Source organism: Petromyzon marinus, chromosome 36 (assembly GCF_048934315.1).
Source record: "Petromyzon marinus isolate PM22_M1 ecotype Great Lakes invasive population chromosome 36, UKy_Petmar_22M1.pri1.0, whole genome shotgun sequence".
In the NCBI taxonomy this organism is placed as follows: domain Eukaryota; kingdom Metazoa; phylum Chordata; class Hyperoartia; order Petromyzontiformes; family Petromyzontidae; genus Petromyzon; species Petromyzon marinus.
Genome location: NC_133702.1, coordinates 5209559 through 5232276, shown reverse-complemented (window position 1 = coordinate 5232276; position 22718 = coordinate 5209559). Strand labels below are relative to the sequence as shown.

The 22718-nt window shown below is 44.1% G+C and overlaps 1 protein-coding gene across 1 annotated transcript in view; it reads right to left on the bottom strand.

Moving 5' to 3' along the window:
- The window catches only part of LOC116949375 (isotocin receptor), a 73938-nt gene extending 53350 nt beyond the window's left edge, over positions 1 to 20588 (bottom strand). The window contains exon 1 of the mRNA XM_032966625.2: positions 19593 to 20588. Coding sequence (XP_032822516.1) covers positions 19593 to 19676 — 84 coding nt within the window. The 5' untranslated portion in view covers positions 19677 to 20588. The remainder of the gene's footprint in view (positions 1 to 19592) is intronic.
- Positions 20589 to 22718: the final 2130 nt, after the last annotated feature.

Genomic DNA, 22718 nt, shown 5'->3' with positions numbered 1-22718 from the left:
GAATTGGTCTAGAGCAGGCCGGCCATGTGGCCAGATGACAAAAGTGTCATCCACGTACCTCTTCCATAAGGTTGGGTGCAGAGTGGCAGTCTGGATGGCGTCAGTCTCAAATTTCTCCATGAAAATGTTGGCTACAACCGGAGATAGGGGGGAGCCCATTGGGGTGCCCTCAGTTTGTTTGTAGAAAGTTCCATTCCAAGTGAAGTATGTATTGGTTAAGCAGTGTCTCACCAGGGGGGGTACCTCAGTGTTTAGTCCTTGATGAACCAACGTTAAAAAAACGCCACTTTTTTCAAATTTTCTTGCTGTGGTTTTCACACCTGATGATGATTGCTTGTGTTGCAGTCGAAAAGTCGTGAGAATTTTATTGTTTTATATTTTTATTATTTTATTGTTTCCTTTCTACGTGACTTTACCGAAAGAACCAAGAATATGAATCCCTGCAGTCACGAAAGCTTTAAATAAAAAAAAATCTAATTATTGTTACAGCTCACTCACCGGTACGTTTGATTAACTCAATTCTCAAAACCAGATTTAGCGATTAAGATCAACATTTTCTGTTTTAAATATATTCCGAATGAGCTGCTATTCTTCTGTAAGAACACGTGTGCAACTCGTTCTATAGACGAACCGAATCTAACATGTCAGTGCACACAGACTGTACGGAAGTTTACAGGAAGTTAACCTCTGCCAAAGGTTAGGTTGAGCCGTAATTATTGCTGCGCTTTATGTTTGTCCAATCCGGTGTTGTGGCATTCTACATCTGTCGGGGAGATTCAAGAAATGAGCAATTATCTGACAGCTTTTAGATATTTTTTTACATCGTTTCACAATTTAAAAGTCAGATGTTGCGAATGCGTAGCGTGGGAACTGAATATAATTGTGTTGTCGTGATAACCATTTATATGCTTGTATTCACGTGACATTAATTACCTGCCTTGACACGAATGGTATGTATAAAGTCATTACGGTAGCACTACTTTGTTGACATGCTACACAAAATATTAAACCCATTTGAAGATGACATTTATGAAGCAGTCAAAGGAAAAAAAACACGCAAGTAAGATGCTAATGTTGGTTGTAACAAAAAACACAAATATTCAAATGTAAATAAACCTACGAGTCTCAAAACATGGAACTGAGAATTCAACTCTTCAGCGTTCAGGGGCAAGGAAGTCCTCCGACAATTATCCAGACCGCTAGATTACATTCCTCAGGATCACGGGGAAAACCAAGTTTGGGTCAGAAACATCGAGTGCCCTAAATGTACAAACTACAGTACTTTCGTATGCACGTGCAAATCATTGGCCCCTCTGAACCTTAACGACACAGAGCACACTTTATTCTACAGAGTCTTTGTCAATCACCACTCAAAGTTATGCGTCCTCTTAATCAATGTGTGTGGCAATAAGCATGCTTACTGCATTGCCAAACGCAACTAAAGAAGTCGCGTTTGAGACAGCTGGTGTAATATGTAATAAATAAATAGCCATAGTATACATTTTATATATTGTCGTTCATGCAAATTGCGTATCGCAAGCTGGAAGGCTGCCAGGTGGTGAGTTGGTGGGCAAAAAATTGCTCTGCAGTCCTCAATACATATATGGTTTTTTTCAGCCAAGTAAATGGTTTATAGAGGGTGCCCCATAAGTCTGGAATCATAAGAAAAACACAACTCTGTGTTCTTGGCTCGCGGTCTGTATGCAGTCTGTTAAATTCAACAGCGACCTCCCTCTGACTCCATTTTCCTACGAGTAGAATCATCTGGACTTGTTTTTCCTTAATACTCAGAGACATATTGGGCCTGCAGAAACAAAAACTAAAATATTAATTAGTTATTTCCCCCCCCCCCTCTATGATTCCAGACTTATGGGCCACCCTGTACATGTGGTACGAAACTGGAGCAAACCCCACTCATGAGAGGGGGGCAACGGCTCCATCCCAGGGGATCGGCAACCAAAAATAACAAGAAGAGACATTTTATTTTCCCAAATTCGGTTTAAAAAAATATTATAACAATCAAAGAGCCGCAATGCGCTGTGTGGCGAATACGAGACGGTGGTCGACTTTACTAAAATAACGCCACGAATCCACGGGTTGCCAACCCGCTCTCTCCCCTTTCTCTATCCCTTACAAGAAGGAACAGATGAGATCAGCCCACCCCTTTGCTGTGCCGCATTCTGCTGGCGACGCGGGGGTATTGCACCTCGAAGTGTCTCCCTATTCCACCAACGGGCTCGCTTGCCTCGGCAGAGCTGGAGTCCAGGCCAACGTGGATAGCCCACCACCACCATCACCACCACCACCATCACCACCGCCCGTGGCTCACGCAGCACGGGGCCACTCAACTCGGGCACAGAACCCTCCCTCTCCCTTCAGGGTGGCAACAAAATAAAGCAGTCCGGTGTGGGAAGTTAAAAGGAAACACTTTACATCAATATACAAAACATTTCAAGTCGTACGACGATAGGGGGGGGGGGGGGGGGGGGGCAGGGGCTGTGGTGACATCCCCAGGTGGCTTTATTGAGACGTTTAGGCCAGGTCAGGACTGTTCAAGCTGAAGTGGACACCCGATTTACCGCCTTGGTGGTCACGAGTAACGCTGCCTCTTTTCGACGTGCTTTGCATCCTGCGCGTTAATACCGCACGGCAATGCCCCTTGTGGTGACGCTTCGTGCACGTACTGCCACCAGTTCTCATACTTTTGGACAACATAATTGAGCCAAGAACTTGATTTTTTATCTTTCAACGCCTGATGCAATGTTGACTTGTAGAGGTTGTTTAAGAATGTTTTAAATTATATTGTAAATGTTTTCATAAATTTGACATTTTTTACATTATTCTATTGTAAGGGTAGCTTCTATTTAATGCTCGTTCACAGCTTCAAATTATATGTGCGCTAAGTATACAAATGTAACATTGACGGGACATTTCTTGGAATCTCATTCTCAATTTTACGTGATGACCGTCATGAATATAGATATACAACAGCCACGTTAACTCTTTGATCCACATGCCTCTTGCATGCAACATTTATTGCCTTTGCATTAACCAGGCTTCTTGTGCCCAGCAAATATTTAGTCCGTCGTCCTTCCATCTGTTCTAAAACTTGTCACGTGTTGTGACGAATGCTGCAAGAAATCCCAATCGCTGTGAAACGTGCCACACACTTTTGTATACCAACTTGTATGCATCAACGAATGCACGAATCAGTTACCATGTTGACAATGTAATTGTAACAGCTGGTGTTTACATGTATATTACCTTTGTCCATCAACTGGTGGATGAGGGCCTCCCTATGGCATGCGAGCGAGATGTTTATTACCTTGCCTGGTATACAGGAGGTGGTGGTTTGATCCCGACCCTGGCACCTGCTGTATATTTGAAGCTTTCATTTTCTCCCCGTGGTCGCGTCGATTTTTCTCCGGGTCCTCCGGTTTTTCCCTCCAACATAAGCCACTCGTCTTTTTTTTAAAGAGTGTATTTGACCATACTTCCCAGCGCTGGTGAGTCCGGCTTGGTAAAGGTAGAGACCATAGATGTGATAGCAATAGGAAGTATAATAATACATATTCTTCTGCACTGTTCACTCTGTTGTCCTGCAGTCACTAAACACCTGTTATGTACGTTGGTCACCCATCCAATCACTAACGGAGTGGAACAACGCAGACGTCCAGAATGAACTCCTCAATCGAAACTCCCCAAAAAATTGCACCTCCTGGCTTTGACATTCCCCCTGGAAGGTACCGACGGAACAGTCAACCGCATGAGAACATCAACAGGCCATTGTGCAACATTTTCTTCATGAATGGAACCTTAAAGACAGGAAACAGCGCGATTGTGGGCATGCAATCCAAACCTATGGACCATGGAGTAAACCGCTGTAGTCTGCGCTACTTTTCATCGAGGAACACCAAAATCGCACAAAATCTTTTCCACGAAGCCCTCTCGAGGCCAGCAGACCTCTGACATTGGCGTCGAGCTCGTGAATCTATCGTCACGCGCAAAATATAGAATCCAAGGATCGTTCAGGCTCGAGCAATGCTTAGCTATTGAGATCTGATGTTCGGGGCATTGAGGGCGATTTGGTCATGGGGAGAAATCACCCAATTAGGATGTACACATCTGTACAGATATGGGGTAAAATTTGCCAATGAAATACGATACTTATTCTCCAAACAATATCAACCATATGCTGCGCGCCAGAGCGATTAGCACACGTGTATTTATAACTCGTGTGTTTATAACACGTGTGTTTATAACACGTGTGGTTATAACACGTGTATTTATAACACGTGTGTTTATAACACGTGTATTTATAACACGTGTGTTTATAACGCATGTGGTTATAACACGTGTGTTAATAACACGTGTGTTTATAACACGTGTGGTTATAACATGCGTGTTTATAACACGTGTGTGTATAACACGTGTGGTTATAACACGTGTGGTTATAACACGTGTGTTTATAACACGTGTGGTTTTAACACGTATGTTTATAACACGTGTGGTTATAACATGCGTGTTTATAACACGCGTGTTTATAACACGTGTGGTTATAACATGCGTGTTTATAACACGCGTGCTTATAACACGTGTGTTTATAACACGTGTGGTTATAACACGTGTGTTTATAACACGTGTGGTTATAACACGGTCGCGGGGATAACCACACGGACCGCATGTTTACGTGTTCTTATTTATATACAGGGTGCTTTAAAATTGTTTTAAGGGGCTGTCCATAAATGACGTCACGCGATTTTGAACGATTTTTACCCCCCCCCCCCCCCCTCGTCACACGGCGTCACAAAAAGACAGACCCCCCTCAAATATGACGTCACAAAGCTCTGCCCCGTCCCCCCAAAAAAACATATTTCCATTTTGAAAATAAAACATGCTTCCTATCGCTTTAAACTATTGTCATTGTAGTGCGTATTTAATGTGGCGCTGCACTCTGATGTTGTAGGAGTGTTGTTATAACAATTCTATATTTATTTAAAGTTGCGCATTTTGATGTGACGTCACATTTCTAAACCCCCCCCGTCACACATCGTCACAAATGTCTGACCCCCCCCCCCCCCTAGGTGCGTGACGTCATTTATGGACGGCCCCTAACACTTATATGGAACTATCGTTTATAATGTAAAAGGGACGAATAATACACTGTAACATGATAATAAATGAATCTTAACAGCTTCAAAAAGTCAAAGAGTCTCCACGTGTTCGCCATCGTTGTCATCACGTGACTGGAATCTTCTGCAGGTGGTCTCCAGAGCCCGGACGCAGCAGCACATATCACGTGGTATTGTTGCAAATTCTCACAAGTGTTTACATTTTTTTTTAAAGCACCCTGTATAAATGTGTGTGTGTGTGTTTGCATGCAAAGCCGTGGGCACGTGTCTTCGTTCAGAGTGAATCCCCGGGCCAAATGAAATCTCCCTGAGTGGGACATCTTTTGCCAGCGTATTTATATGCTTTAAGCCACCGAAAATCTGAGTGGCTCAATAGTCACAGCCGTGACAAAGATATAAAAAGCTCATCGGATTCCTCGGGTATGAATAAAGGTTGTGATTCGGATTGAAAATGTGGCCACTCTACTGGCTCCTTAGCTGCCGCGAACCTCAGAAGCGAGGGTAAGATTTATGAATGCAGCTCGTAAGCAGGCTGTGTTTTTGGTTCCAGCTCAACACCTTGACCCCAATATCCGTCAGTTCCGCCCACTTTTAAATAACCACGCCCACTTAGCCACTAGCACCGCACACAGCTCTTTCTGACGTAGGCCCTGCCCACTGCTCATAGGCCCGGCCTACCAACCTCCTAACCCTGCCCACAAACTCATCATCAGGTGGCCCCGCCGTTCGACCCCCATCGTGAGCCAGAAGAGTTCAAACTGGAAGAAAGTAAATTTTTTGCAAATTATTCGGGACATCAGAAGCGGCTGTCTGAAACCACCAGCACTGTCCCTGCCAAACTTTCATAGCTAGAGCACTGACTGTGCCACAGCTATCTAGTGTTTTGGCGGTGCAACTGCATCAGGGTCTACAGGCCAGCAGGGCCCAGGGACCTGGGGGAGAGGAGCGGGGGAAGAAGGTGGTTCAGGAGGCCGCATTTTTACTGGTAGGAACGAAGTTGTAAACTGAGTGTACCAGCCTGCAATAGATTAATGTGTCCGTCCGTCCGTCCCCTTTCAATACTTTAACGAAGTGAAATCTCGTGCTGTTGGGGTGTAAAAATAAAATTGCGCAAAATTCCAATGTTCCTACCAGCCCACCCTGCAGGGACCTGTTTTACATGTAGGAACAACAGGTTCCACACTGCCCACCAGGGATTATTTGTCTGTCTGTCTGTCGTGCATATCCGGAATTTCATCCGCATAATTGGAGTTTCGGCACTATTTTTTATCCGTATTTGGTGAGTGTTGTTTTTAGCTTGAACAAAGTATGATATCCTCCGTACGCAAATACGCAAATCATATTTAGAGCCCGCGAGGAAGAATGAAAACTTGGTTTCGGAATTAGCATGCTCTGCTTACATCAAACAGGCGCGACCTGCTGCAGCAGCTGCATGAACTTAAAGACCAACATCAGCAATACATCAAGAATCATCATCAGATGCAATAGTAACAGCTACAACCTCCAACATGACTACGGTATCCAACACGGATCGCACGAATGCGCTGCCCAACCAACTTCCTACCTGCCCACTCCGAAGGAACGTGTTTTATTCAGAATCAGGATATTTATTTTTACCGGAGGTATCCGATGAGCTACAGAGCACTTTTTCACAGACGTCGAATTTCCTCTGACCAGCGCCCATGCCACTCACGCTACACCGCTGAGCTTTAATGAAGCTTTGTAAGAAAATACCACAGAGGGTGGAAGAAAGTTATTTCTCCTCGGTGATTGCCTCGTCAGCACGTGTGTAGCCCACTGCTGCTTGTTTCGCTCACATGGGGACAGAGGCATTTCTTTTTGCTCGTAGGGCAGATCCAGCTTAGTCTCCTGTCCGTTCGTGGACACTCTAAGAGCCCACGTCGGTACGATACAATCCCTTTTTTTTGCATTGCTAGAGGAGTAACCAAGCTGTCCCCTACGTGACTTTACCGAAAAAAACAGAGTATGAATCCTTGCAGTCACGAAAGCTTCAAATCTAGAATAAGCTGTCCCTGATTAAGGTGTACGTTGCCTTAAGTGCTTTAAAAAAAAGAAAATAGAAGCTACACTTATGATAAATGGTGCCTAAGAAGTCCTTTGTTCCAGGAAGCACGGTGTTTGGACAGTTGAACGAAAATGTGTCGTGTACTAATTAAAGCTCTTGGAGATTCATGGCTCATAGAGCAACTGGCCATCATCACTGTCGTTCTAAAGAAATTAGTTTTCAATCTAGTTTATTAATTTTAATTCAATTTGATTCAAATTAATTCACTTGAATTCGAATTAATAAATTTCAATTAATTACAATTATTTTTATTCAATAAAAAATGTATAGAAATAACAACTAATTAATTATTTAATCCGATTTACATTTTTATTAATTACGTTTAATTAAATCGAGATTATTAATTATTACTTGTCATTACAATCAATGTGGTTGTCTCTTAACCCGCGTACCAAAACAAATTCTAATTCGTTGAGAATGGAGAACACGTTTTATACCAACGGATATTATTGTTGTGGAAAGCATAATCCCCTGTGCATCCTCATCCAGAGCTACAAATTGTGTATTAACCTTCCTATTTTTAGCAATAATAGGAACTACTTTGCAATCATAACATGTCTGTTTAACATGTATTAGTTGGCTTTTGCGACCAATATAATCCACAATACAGGTTTTTTTTTGGGTTAGATTGTAAATGTATCGTCAAACATGCCACCAAGGTTTGTCAATGTAAACAAAACATGCCGATGTTACTAGCTCAGCACACCGGTGTGTTGGAAAGCAAACCCACAACATTAAAAATTCAAGTACTAGTAACAATTCTAATACGAATGTATCGTCAAATATGCCACCAAGGTTTATCAATGTAAACAAAACATGCCGATGTTACTAGCTCAGCACACCGGTGTGTTGGAAAGCAAACCCACAACATTAAAAATTCAAGTACTAGTAACAATTCTAATACGAATGTATCGTCAAATATGCCACCAAGGTTTATCAATGTAAACAAAACATGCCGATGTTACTAGCTCAGCACACCGGTGTGTTGGAAAGCAAACCCACAACATGAAAAATTCAAGTACTAGTAACAATTCTAATACAAATGTACATGTTGCGGGTTCACTCTCTAACACACCGGTGTGCTGAACTAGTAACGAATTGGCATGTTTTGTTTACATGACATATTTATTTATATTAACGCAATCTAACCCTTAAACGTCTATTACGCATAATATCTCTATCACACCAAAACTCCCATTGTTATCTCTCTCATACAAACAAAAGAGATATCACTGCTGGCCATGACAAACCAGAAAACCAAAACGTACGTAGTAGCCATTATTTTATGAGGTGGGGATTGTTCTTGAGAAACAGACATATGTGTTAGACAAAAGCTAAGGGGCCATCCATAAATGACGTCACGCACCTGGGGGGGGGGGTGTCAGATATTTGTGACGATGGGGGGGGGGGGGGGTTGAGAAATGTGACGTCACATCAAAATGCGCAATTTTAAATAAATATAGACAACACGTTCTACTTAATTAAATATATACTTTTTTATAAATGTTTTCTCCTACAACATCAGAGTGCAGCGGCACATTAAATGCGCACTACAATGACAATAGTTTGAAGCGATTTGAAGCATGTTTTTGTTTTGGGGGGGAGGGGGCAGAGCTTTGTGACGTCATATTTGAGGGGGGGTCTGACTGTTATCTAACGTCGTGTGACGAAGGGGGGGGGGGTCAAAAATCGTCAAGAATCGCGTGACGTCATTTATGGACGGCCCCTTAAGCATAAGCCTATAGGCCGTTTTCTTTAGCCCATTTGGCTCTTGTCAAATCAGCCAAGTGGATTATTCCATCACGGGGTCGTGAGGGGTGGCCGACAGCTCAAGGAGGCCATCATCCAACAGTGGATTGAGCATGGTCGATGATGCTAATGGGGTTCCACGTTTTGTTTCGTGTCTCTGGAGAGTGTCTTGTAGGGGCCGTGTTTCAGTGACCTTTCAATAAGGTCATGACCATCTGCCTGCCCTTGTTAACATTTACATCTGATGGAAAGATAATCCTTATCACATCGTGGAAATTTGTTAAACTAAACTATTTATTTTGATTTGAAGCTTTCGTGACTGCAGCAATCCATACTCTTTGGTTCTTTCGGTAAAGTCACGTATACCTACGTATACTTGACTTTACCGAAAGAACCCAAGAATATACATACTATTTTTATTTTACAAGGTAAACCCCATTGAGCTGTGTAGCTCATTTTCAAAAGCGACTTGGCCACAAATGATAGCTCAACGAGAAGTGGCTTCTCACGTGGAAATGTACAGCAGCTAAATAGCCTAAATGCCACGTTTCTAAATGCGGAGGGAAAAACCGGAGGACCCGGAGAAAAGCCCACTCGACCATGGGGAGAGAGAGAGAGAGAGACGTGCAAAACTCCAAATCTACAGGCGTCCGTCACCACACCACTAGTGACTCACTGGTCGTCTAACTGTGGTGCACCCATCTATGCCGCTGGGTGGACATATTTGAGAAGAGCGGCTTGTGCCATGACGTGCATCGCCAAAGGCATGCATGTCCACCGGCGGGTTATATTATAAAAAAAACAATTGATGGCAACAAGCATCAAAACCTGTCTGCATTGGCCTTGCCCTAGAACAGCTGGGAATGCTTTCCGCATGCGTTAAGGATATATTGGGCAAAGTTTCCGTTCAGCTCGAGCGGGGGGTGCGGGTTTATCGGTCCGCTCGTGTTGGCACCAAAAACAAAAACGCTGGGTGGCCGGCGGCTCATCCCAGGCTGATGTCACGCGCAGCAGAGACTCCCTCCTCCATGTCAACATTCGCAAGGGCATCTCCGAGGGTGCCGCTCGATTTTCCCGTCCCGCCCAATCGGGAGGTCTCGGCCGTTTGCGGATGCGCAAGTTGACCGTGGGACGTCAGTGGCAGCGGACGAACTCCCTTTTTTGGTCAGGCTGCGGGTTGCTCTGCTTTTGCTGGCAAAGACCAATACGGTCGCAGAGGTTGCGTTCTCGTCTGTCGCGGTTGGTGAGCGAGCACAGGCCCAGCGGGGGCCAGCGACCTGGAGCATCGTTGAAAGGCGTGAGTGAGAAAAACTATTATATAAGAACTTGGACAGAGAGGTGCGAAGGGATGGAGCAGTGCTAGGAAAGAAGTAAACTTATAAACTGTAAACTGGTTTTGTATTTTACCAGGTTAGGCCCACAGAAGCGACATGGCCGCAAATGATGGCTCAAGGAAGTGGCTTTTCATCATGTTGGAAATTTATAGCAGCCAAATACTCTAAACGCGTGACGTTGATTCTAAATGTGGAGGGGAAAACCGAAGGACCTGGAGAAAAATCCACGCGACCACGGAGAGAGAGAGAGAGACACGCAAACTCCACGTATACAGGTGTCAAGGTCAAGATCGAACCCACGACCCCCTGTATACAAGGCGATGCAGTTAACATCTCGCCACCGCGTCCCAGCGTTTGCTGCAGTGTGGCGGTTGAACATCGTGTGTGGAGAAGACACTGCAAACAAGTTTTACCGATTAATTTCATGCTTATTATGAACCCGTTACTCAACTCACATCTCGCTATTGACCGTCTTTCTGTTAACTCTTTACCCAGGCCCTTTCCGTCGTTGTAAATGTCGTGGATTTGCTCTCCAACACACCGGTGCGCTGTGCTAGTAACGAATTGGCATGTTCTGTTTACGCGACAAACCTTACTAAATTAGCTGTGTCGGGTGTTGGCGGGTTTAACGACACATTTAAATATATATGTTTTTTACGTATATTTTTTAGTTATATATTTACGCGATCTAACCCTACAAACTTATATTAGGAATGATATTGGTCGCGACAGCCGACTACGTGTTAAACTCCCACTGTTTCTCCCTACGTCAGTATTCATGATTTCCACTGTTTTTGGAGTTACTGGCTCACGCCTACAGTCAGCGTGGGAAGCGAGTGATTTGAAAGCACTTTTTGTAGCTTCGTCACTTTGACTTTAATCCACAGCAACGGAGGGTGCGAAAAGAGTTTGAACGCTTCGGTTAGCGGCCAATGGCCTCCGTGTAATTGGACTCGCCACTTTGTGTGTAAACATTCGCCTCGAGAATTCTAGAAAGTATTCATAGCGACAGTAGCTCAGTGGGAATATTGGATGGGTGGAAGTGCTACGCGATGAGAGTCAATGTTTCTGGCTGCGTGCAATTACTGTATATATATATTTTTTTCAAAAGTAACAATCTTAATTTCACGCAGGCATCTAAATCCAACAACATCTTAGCCATCCGGTGATTTTAGTTTGCACATTCTATACGGATGACGACTAGTTGTGAAAGCCTATAGATAATTGGAAATTAGCATCTTTACGGGCTAATAATTCCAGCACGATTACCATTTAGTGTTTGCCTTTTTTAATAGTTGTGCACTTCATTGAAGTTGAACACTGACACGGTGATTTACTTAAATTAATAATTTTCAACGAATCATTTAATAAAATACAACTCCACCCCCCTCCCCGGCCATAGTTATGACGCGAAGTTATTTCAAAGTGGTGCCCATTAAATGGGCGCTGATCTCGGATTTTGGGACTCCTGCTATCAAGATCGGGATCGAACCCACAACCTTCTGTACATTTCGAGTTTGCATGTCTCTCTCCCCGTGGTCCACGTGGATTTTTCTCCGAGTCCTCCGGTCATTCCCTCCACATTTATAATTAGGCATGAGGCGTTTGGCTGCTAGCCAATCGAACAAAGACGGTCACCGCATCGCGCGCTTCCAAGAGCGCTTCTGCGGCCGTCTGGAACGCTCTTTCTTCCGATATTATAAAGCCACTGGAGCTGTGCACTATTAAATCATCCAGAATGAAAACGGAGGCATTGACAAAACAGCAAACAGGTGGTCTTGGCTCTGTTCCTTTTCAAGTTCAGACTCAAGACCTTCCTTTTCTTGATTGCTTATAACTGACTCTTACAAATGAATATGCATAGAGTACGTGTACACACCAAACTTAACAAATTGCCATTATTAATATTACCGGTTCTACTATTATGGTGTACCGCAGTTCTGCGTGTGGTTTGTCCAAGTGGTGTTGCCGTACCCCAGCAGAAGCCGTTACTCGACTGCTGTGGGTAGGTACAATCAATGTCAAACACGGTACTGTATCTCCATTTCACTGCTTTCAAATTTATAAAAGAAAAAAAGTGGAAAACTAGAATGTAATATGAGTGTTACGCATGCTATATCACTGTCGAGTGGAAACAAACGTTTTTGGTGAAAACGGGCCGATTTGCGATTGCTAATCAATCAACCATCACTCACGTTAGCTATCATCGTTACTTGGAAAATTAATTAGCCACACATTCACCCAGCGACCAACAATGGCGCTCACGGGCATATTCAACTAACGTGAGTGTCTTTATTACGTTATATTTGTCAGAAAGCCTACGTGAAGTCAGAGTACAGTGACAATCATTCCAGTTCGCACTTATCATTGATGGCACCCAAGATATAGCAGGAGTTGAGCAGGAGTCAATATGTTTGTGCTTTATAGATACAGATCTACAACCAAAGGAATCATTCCTGGGACTCTTCGAAATGTTATCAACGACAGGGAAAAATATAGCGGAGATGGCATGCGATGTGATGATGCGTCTCGGCCGTCCTCTGTCTCAACTTCGAGGACAAACCTCTGACGGTGCCGCAAATATGTTCTGGACGATTGCCGGGGGTGTATTGTCACTGTGGTCCACACTGCGTGAACTTAGTTACACAGGCTGCCTGTGTAGCCTCTCCACTAGTTAGATGATCAATGGGTCTGGTGCATGGATTGGGGGGCTCCTTTAATCAATCTGGAAAGTTCAAGGTGATTTTCCAGGCAATCGCAAAATCAGAGCATGGTTTCACCTCGTTGAAACCTCCCTGTCCCACCAGGTGGACTGTTCGCACCCCTGCCATCCGCTCAGTTCTCAGCCAGAATGAGTCAGTGCTGACAGCCCGTGAAAAAATGTCATCATGCAGCTCATCTGACACTTCAACTGAGGCCAATGGTCTTCATGGAGCATTTCTAAAAGGGAACACTGTGCTCGGCCTTGTAATGGCTGAAGACCTGATGGGGGGTTTGGAGTGCCTGAACACCTCCCTGCAGCTAAGAAAACAGACTGTTTCAGGCATGTTGGAGGCTATGAACCATGTCAAAAGAAGCATACAGGACAAGCAAACGTAGGAGCACTTTGATGTCATGTTCGCAAAAAGCAACTGCTGTGGCAACAAAGTTTGACCTACAACCTATTCAGATGCCTCATATCCGGAAACCTACAAAACGTTACACCGGTCACGCTGCAGCCCATATCCATCCGGATGGCCAGTCTTTGTACAGAGCCAGTTCTACAACGCCTTGGACACAGTGAAATCTCAATGCATAGAGAGGTTTGATCAAGCTGGATTCCACAAGCTGCAGCAGCTTGAACATGTTCTGCTACGCAGAGACACGGACAAGGTGGTAGACGAGTCTCCTGAATTTAATTCAAGACTACTGCAGGTGCAGCTGGCCATGTTTGGGGCTAATTACACAGATAAAACGAGCTCAGATGTTGCTAGCATTATTAGGGAGACGGTGCCAGAAGTGAGAGGTCTCTTCAGTCACGTGGCATCTTTAGTAAGGCTTCTGTTGGTCGTCCCTACCTCCTCTGTAGAGGCTGAGAGGAGTTTTAGTGCCCTGAGGAGGCTTAAGACACGGCTTAGATGAGTCAAACAAGGCTGAATCATGTGGCCATGTGTCACGTGCACCCGGAGAAACTGGACAGACTGGACCTTGAAGGAATATGGCAGTCTTTTATCAGTGTCAACGATAAACGCATAAAGGCCTTTGGATCCTTTGCTTGAAGAATGGCAAGTCAAAACACTTGTCATTGCCTGGAGTGGAGATGAGAGGATAGGAGAGGAGAGCAGAGCAAACGCCGTGCTGCCCACCCAAGTTTATTTGTAAATATGTAAATAAAAACAATTTGCTAAACCTTGGCCACAATATCTGAACTTGTCTTCATATAACAATGCATAGATTTCTGTTTATATTATTGTGGTTATGGTTGTACTTTATTAATCCCTAATCTCTGCTATTACATACAATGAAACAAGAAAAGGTAAAAAAGAAAAACAGCAATGTGAATACAATAACACTATTATACATTATTGTTAAACAAAAAGTCCATCCCATGTGTTAGTGAATTTTTTCCAATATTTTAGACAGGAAATTAGTTTTCAATTTTAGATTTTTTTTTATGGGGGGGGGGGACCCCAGACCCCCTGGAAGATTTGGTCCCCCCAAATGTTGGCTCCATGACCATGGCCTTACTACGCGTTACAACTGGCTTTGTCGTGAACTGTCAATTATAATCGTCACGACATCCGTCCGCTAGTGACTTTTGTCATTTTAAGCCATCTCGGTTCTATTATCGTCCGTGGAATTTTTGGCACACGGCACTCGAAAGTGAAGGCAAGCTTGGCAATAATTCTTAGTGACGCACGTGGTCCCCCAAGTGACGATTATCTGAACCGGTCCTGGGCCCTCCACTAGGTCGACTCAGCGTCAAATGAGTATCTAGTGTGGTGTGTAGTTAACATCGCTACTAGGGAGACAAACGAGGCCGGGCGCGGTGCTGGCCACCCACCCCATCGTGTACCGTGCCGGCCTTCATAGGTGTTCACTAACAGCACTTCCCCCAACAGTCTGTTAAGGCTATACCGGGGGGGATCTTTGTCTTTGTAAGCAAATAATCCAATTGCACTCAACGTGTAATCATACAAAAATATATTTAGTCAAGAGCAAAGGTTTAGAGTCGTCCTTTCCATATACGCAGGGGTCTCTGGAAGGAGGACCCCACAAATCACGTTGCGTTTTCAAAATATTGAGCCGAAGTTTATGTATGTTGTCCTCTTTGTCGTTAATTTTTCCCTTCGTTTTCATTCATTTATGGGACGCGGGAAGATTCCTCGAGAGGAAACATCTCGAGGGAGCTCCGATTCTGATTCTGACTTCAACAATTATTTACTGCCTTTGTTCGCATGCGAAAAAAGCCATCAGCGTTTCCTGGAGAAGTGAATTGCGGTTCCTCTTGCCTGAGGCCATGACAATAAAAATTTAGCAAAATGTGACCAACTAACAGTAGTATCTCCTCCTCCGCCTCCAATAAATGATCTGAATGCCACACGGTGCGGATGATGCATTGTTTTTACAGCCGCAGGCTCTGAGAATAGCTTTGTGGCTATGTCGAATGTCATTAACCAAACCTTGACACCCTGCGCTTTCATAGCTACTATAATCACCCAGGAATGTCTGTCCTTAACGCTCGTGACGTCACTCAACATCGACCAGCCCCCCTCATTAATAATCATGAGCAGGTGACATCACTCCACATCGAACAGCCCCCCTCAATAATCATTACAAGCTGACGTCCTCCAAATGGAAACCCCCCCCCCCCATTCATAATAATTAGCGGGCGACGTCACTCCACATGGGGGGGGGGCGAGGCGCCTCCTCCCCCCTCCTCGGCGTCAACTCACAACCCTCACTACAAAGGCAGAACCCACACGTCACGTGATCTCCGTAACGCTGTTGAGACATCAAAGTAGAAAGGACGTCATGATGAACAAGGGGTCATAACCTTAAAATGAAATAGGTCTGTGTCACCGCGGCCTTACAAATTGCACACGAATTGATGCAATGAATATATCACGTCACGCTCTGCTTTTCGCTTGCAAGTTTCAGATTTACTGCAATACACCCGTCCTTGGACGGGCAAAAGGCTAGTAATGTATTCATTAGCAGCAGCTACCGGCTGTAATCTATCCTGTCATTGTTGTTGTAACGTTTTAACCCGCCCTTACTGGACATCTGTGAAAAAGAGCTGTATAGTTAATCGGATTCCTCCAGTATATACATGTTCTGATTCTGACAAGAGTGGCAAGCAAATCGATATTAAGACAAATTATTTAGTGATACCGCCTTGACAGTGGCGTACAAGCACAATTAATAAAAAAACTGCAACACATTGATCAATTAAAAAAACTACAATAAAAAAATGAAATGGCCCTACTTCATAGCATGTAAATATAGAGACAACGAGAGCTAGAGTGGATACTAAGAGGCGGAAACAGCACTTTACACAATAGAGCCCGATGAGATTTTTCAAAATATTTTATTTAGGATATGAATAGTTACCAAATAGTACCGAGTGAAAAACAGACAAAAAAGTGTCATTAAATAGATTACTTTAGATTAAAAGTTAATTTACAAAATATCGCTGGCAACGTGAGTAGAGACACCAGATGATTAACAAGAATGGAGTGGTAATTTCTAAAACGATGAAATTACCTAAATTATTTTAAAGTGATGCTTTCACAAATCCAAGGGGAAAGGCAAATTATCACTGAAGCCATTCCGTTTTACTTTCGGGGAACAGAGGAGCCCACTGCTGCTGAATAATTATGAGTAATCACGTGAAACGTCGCACAATGTTCCACACATTTAAACAAAATCAAATTGACATACAAAAACTTATTTTAAAATCTGAAACATCTTAAGTGATGGTGCTGCGGTGGTGGGAAAGTTTTCGACTTTTGGTGGCAAGACTGCTTTGCAACTATACTGATACATCAAAGACATCATTTCAAATAGTATTCTTAAACTGCGCTTTCGTAATCCAGAGACTTTAGCGGCACGGTTGATGCAATTCACAGAGAGAAGAACAGTTGTGCGCATCGCAAGGAAGTGCAGAACAACAACACAGTATATAATGCAGTTTGTATTTATAAAGCACCTGTTGACAATTGACTATTTAAGGACGCTGCACAAGAGCAGTGTGACACGCGCGTCATGTAAACTGCAATGCATGCTGCACTGCAGCAGTTCTCAAACTGGGGTCCGCAGATCACTGCTGGTCCATTCAGGTGTAACACTGTGGCGAGATGTTAACTACCTCGCCTGGTATACGGAAGATCGTGGGTTCAATCCCGGCCCTGACGCATGTATATTTGGAGTTTGCGAGCCTCTCTCTCACCGTGATCGTGTGGATTTTTTTCTGCGGGTCTTCCGGTTTTTCCTTCCACATTTAGAAACACGCGCTCAGAGTATTTGGCTGCTACAGTGAGGGAAAAAAGTATTTGATCCCCTGCTGATTTTGTACGTTTGCCCACTGACAAATAAATTATCAGTCTATAATTTTAATGGTAGGTTTATTTGAACAGTGAGAGACAGAATAACAACAACAAAATCCAGAAAAACGCATGTCAAAAATGTTATAAATTTATTTGCATTTTAATGAGGGAAATAAGTATTTGACCCCTCTGCAAAACATGACTTAGTACTTGGTGGCAAAACCCTTGTTGGCAATCACAGAGGTCAGACGTTTCTTGTAGTTGGCCACCAGGTTTGCACACATATCAGGAGGGATTTTGTCCCACTCCTCTTTGCAGATCTTCTCCAAGTCATTAAGGTTTCGAGGCTGACGTTTGGCAAATCGAACCTTCAGCTCCCTCCACAGATATTCTATGGGATTAAGGTCTGGAGACTGGCTAGGCCACTCCAGGACCTTAATGTGCTTCTTCTTGAGCCACTCCTTTGTTGCATTGGCCGTGTGTTTTGGGTCATTGTCATGCTGGAATACCCATCCACGACCCATTTTCAATGCCCTGGCTGAGGGAAGGAGGTTCTCACCCAAGATTTGACGGTACATGGCCCCGTCCATCGTCCATTTGATGCGGTGAAGTTGTCCTGTCCCCTTAGCAGAAAAACACCCCCAAAGCATAATGTTTCCACCTCCATGTTTGATGGTGGGGATGGTGTTCTTGGGGTCATAGGCAGCATTACTCCTCCAAACACGGCGAGTTGAGTTGATGCCAAAGAGCTCCATTTTGGTCTCATCTGACCACAACACTTTCACCCAGTTGTCCTCTGAATCATTCAGATGTTCATTGGCAAACTTCAGACGGGCATGTATATGGGCTTTCTTGAGCAAGGGGACCTTGCGGGTGCTGCACGATTTCAGTCCTTCACGGCATAGTGTGTTAACAATTATTTTCTTGGAGACTATGGTCCCAGCTGCCTTGAGATCATTGACAAGATCCTCCCGTGTAGTTCTGGGCTGATTCATCACCGTTCTCATTATCATTGCAACTCCAAGAGGTGAGATCTTGCATGGAGCCCCATGCCGAGGGAGACTGACAGTTCTTTTGTGTTTCTTCCATTTGCGAATAATCGCACCAACTGTTGTCACCTTCTCACCAAGCTGCTTGGCAATGGTCTTGTAGCCCATTCCAGCCTTGTGTATGTCTCCAATCTTGTCCCTGACATCCTTGAAGAGCTCTTTGGTCTTGGCCATGGTGGAGAGTTTGGAATCTGATTGATTGATTGCTTCTGTGGACAGGTGTCTTTTATACAGGTAACAAGCTGAGATTAGGAACACTCCCTTTAAGGGTGTGCTCCTAATCTTAGCTCGTTATCTGTATAAAAGACACCTGGGAGCCAGAAATATTTCTGATTGAGAGGGGCTCAAATACTTATTTCCCTCATTAAAATGCAAATCAATTTATAACATTTTTGACATGCGTTTTTCTGGATTTTTTGGTTGTTATTCTGTCTCTCACTGTTCAAATAAACCTACCATTAAAATTATAGACTGATCATTTCTTTGTCAGTGGGCAAACGTACAAAATCAGCAGGGGATGGAATACTTATTTCCCTCACTGTATAAATATCCACACGATGATACGCCATGCCGTTGAGTGATCACTTGTGGCCATGGAAACGAAGTGGCCGTTAGTTTATATATCCTATATAAAGTATAGGATTTAAATACCAATAGATGGTTATGAGAACTATTGTAACGTAGAGTGTTGGAATCAATATTACAGCAGATATTCGAAATAATTATTTTGAACTTTATTTCACATTCTCGTAGCATAACGGATCCTCAGCTCACGTGACTTGCTTTCCATCATTGGCATGTCGACAATACTGAACCAGAATCCAACGTGATTGCTAAAAATAAAAATGTGCAGTTAGTGCGAGTAGGCTACTAGCAGTGTTCTGATAGGCAACCGTCACGCATCCAACAGACTTTGACTTTCAAACCACTTTGATCGTTGCCAGCAGCAATGGCACTGGAGCCGATTTCGATACAAACCCCGCTTGGGGAAAGAAAAAAAATACGTCGCAAACAAAAAAAACCCACGACAAACACAAACGACCTCGCCGTCGCGCACGCAACGCGCGACGCATGAGCTCGCTCGAAGGTGAAATGCAGAACGCCGTTGGCCCTGCTGTAGAGGGCTTGACCTTCCCACCCCCGACCGCCCCCCTTCAGCGTTCCAAGAACAACGCGCGCGTCACAGACACTCGGAGTGGTAAGCGTGCTCCTACCGGAGCGGCGTCTCGAGCTGGCCCCTGAAGACTGACGCCGCAGAGCAGCCGTCGGTGTCGCCTTTGCAGCAGCAGCAGCATCATCTTTTTGTTCCTCGTCCTGTGAACTGCCACCTTCGCTTGGGCACAGACGAAGTTTGCACAAAACAAGTACCGATACGCGGCGTGAAGCTTGGGTCAAAACAACCCCCACGACCCAGGGGGGAGGAGGCCTGATTTTGGCTGAAGGGAATTGTAATTTGAAGGGGGTGCCGCGGTGGCGAGGAGACGTTCACTCTCTCGCCTGCTATGCAGGGAGACGTGGGTTCGATCCCGACCCTGGCGATGCCGGTATATTTAGAGTGTGCATGTTCTCTCTCCCTCTCTCTCTCTGCCCGTGGTCGCGTGGATTTTTCCCTGGGCTCTCCGGTTTTTCCTTCCATATTTAAAAGCAGCACGCGTTCGGAATATTTGGCTGCCACAAATGTCCATTTGACAAGCCACTTCGTTGAGCTATCATGTGTGGTCAGGTCGCTTCCGACAAATAGCTACATAGTTTAGTGGGCCTTACCTGGTAAAATACATTTTAAAAAATAGCTTAAAACCGGTCCTAGGCCACCCCTAGGTCGACTCAGCCTCAAATGCGTACCTGGTGCAATGTGTAAACATCACCACGAGGGAAACAAAGGCGGCCGGACATGGTGCTGGTCACACTACCCCCTCGTGTGCCCGTGTCAATTTCTCTAGGTGCTCGCTAACAGCACAGTCTGTTAAGGCTGTACGAGAGATCTTTGTATTTGGTTGTGCCTGGTGTAATGTGTTCCTATGCTCGCGTGAGTTATGACCACATTACTTAAATAGGACCACGGCTTCACCTGTTATTCAGACTGTGCCATGAAAATACATACTCTCTCATCCCCTCGGGACAATTACCCAAGGAACTGAAACACGATGATAGATCACTGCCAGCCGTCCTGCATTTCCAATTCTCACGCACCGGCCGGCTAGAGACTCACAAAATAAAGCTGAAATCTCCCAGACGTTATTGTTCCTGTGTAACTCTTTGTACATCAGGTGGTAAGATTGGTGTGAAATTGTTTTCAAATAATCGATCTAGGTGGTGGGGGGGTTATGTTATTTGTTCGCACAAGTCAGTGAACGAAAGTTTGATCCTCTTCAAATCAATATTTTTTTTGTCTAGGCTTGTTGTGTACCCTCTCTCAATGGATACCACGAGGGTTAGGGTGAGATAATGGTGCCTTCATACGCGACATTTTTACGTGCGCTGAATTTTGTTTATGAAAGTATGTTTAAAAATAAACCACTGACCGACAGGACGCGAGAAAGCTTTCATCCATTGGTTGAATAAGAATGTCTGGAATGTTATGTTACATTGTTCATGTTATACTTGAATGAATGTTAGTGGTGCAGTGGTGTGTACCCTATACATACTTGGTAACACATTATCTGAGTTGAATTCTCGGCCAAAGCTCACATCAATGGCGAATGATATCAAAACTATTAATGGGTCCCCTCTTATGAACCTGCAATGGCCAGAATAGTGGAGTATGACTAAACAACTTCCATAACCCATGTGGAGGAGGGATCTTCGTCCAGCAAAGGATCACCAAAGGGATTAATATTGTGGATTTATTTTCTAGATCTAGTATATGGTAAAGTATGTCACTTATCGTCTGTGTGTTGTGTATACATTGTACACGGGGAATTGATTTCCCTCCTTGTATTCATCCCTTGCTTGGAATTACATTCAGAGACAGAAAGCAGAGCACGTGCATTAGAGAACATACGCCGGTTAAATGCATAATTCAAAACTGTTTAGATAAGTGAGCTTAGGCAGGCCATGGTCGCTATAATGAATGACGGCGGGTGGATGAGACAAACAATGGAATAACAGCCGAAGGAAGGTTATAAATATTCATCGAAACACAGATGAGTAACTTAGCCTTATTCAGTGACCTCTCACCCAGTTACAATAAATGTCTGCCTACCTAGCCAACTGTCTAAACACAGTACGGTACGGTATGACATGGGGGGACCATTTAAACACCCCACTGCCAGCCTCCTTCGACAGCACCTCTCTCAGCTGGCTATAAAATGTTTTACGAAAAGGTGTTAGCAACGAGAAGAGTTACTTGTTCTATTCCAAAGCCAACGTCTTTGTGATTTTAAGTAAGAAATCATGCGTAATACCTGGAATTCCCGTGATTTTAGGCACCACGGTGGCTAGGAGGTGTTAAATACCTCGCTTGTTATACAGGAGGTCGTGGGCTCGATCCCGACCATGACGCATGCTACTGTATATTTGTAGTTTGGATGTCTCTCTCATCATCATCATCACGGTGGCTATGAGATGTTAACTTCCTCGCCTGGTATACAGGAGTTCGTGGCTTCAATCCCGACCTTGACGCCTGCTGTATAATTTGAGTTTGCATGTCTCTCTTCCCGTGGTCGCGTGGATTTTTCTCTGGGTTCTCCGGGTTTTCCCTCTATATTTAGAAACGTGCTATAAATTTCCAGATGATAAGCCACTTCGTTGAGCAATCATTTGTGGCCAGGTCGCTTCTGCAATAGAGCTACATAACTCAGTGGGCCTTTCTCCATACGTTGTCACTAAATGGCATGATCAAATGTCACATGACCAAAGATTTTGACACCCTTGCACAACCGCACATGAGAAGCACAACTGAACGAGCTGCTTTATGGGCTTTTATTTTATATTCCTATGAAGGTATCACAAAAAAATAAGTGAAAGCAATAGTGAAATGATGCTGCAGTATAGTAAGGACCGTAGGAATCATGGCAACATTTACAAATGTGTGGAACGGCTGTAATTTGAAAGTGAACGTACGTGTTATGTTGACAGCAACGTGGACAAACGGCTGCTTCCGCTCCAGGCAACATTTCTCGCGTCGACAGATTGATTTTAGAAAAGAGGTGAGTAAGGAGTCAGCACGGATCAGTGGTAATGAGGATGAGTGTGAGCCCACGTTGTTCAATAATCCATGATAAGTAGAATTTTCTGTAAAGTGCGTGCACACATGGTGGTAAAAAAATGCGAACAGAAGTCCAAAACGCAACAAACATCTAGCGTTCGTCAAACCCTACAGTGAGGGAAAAAAGTATTTG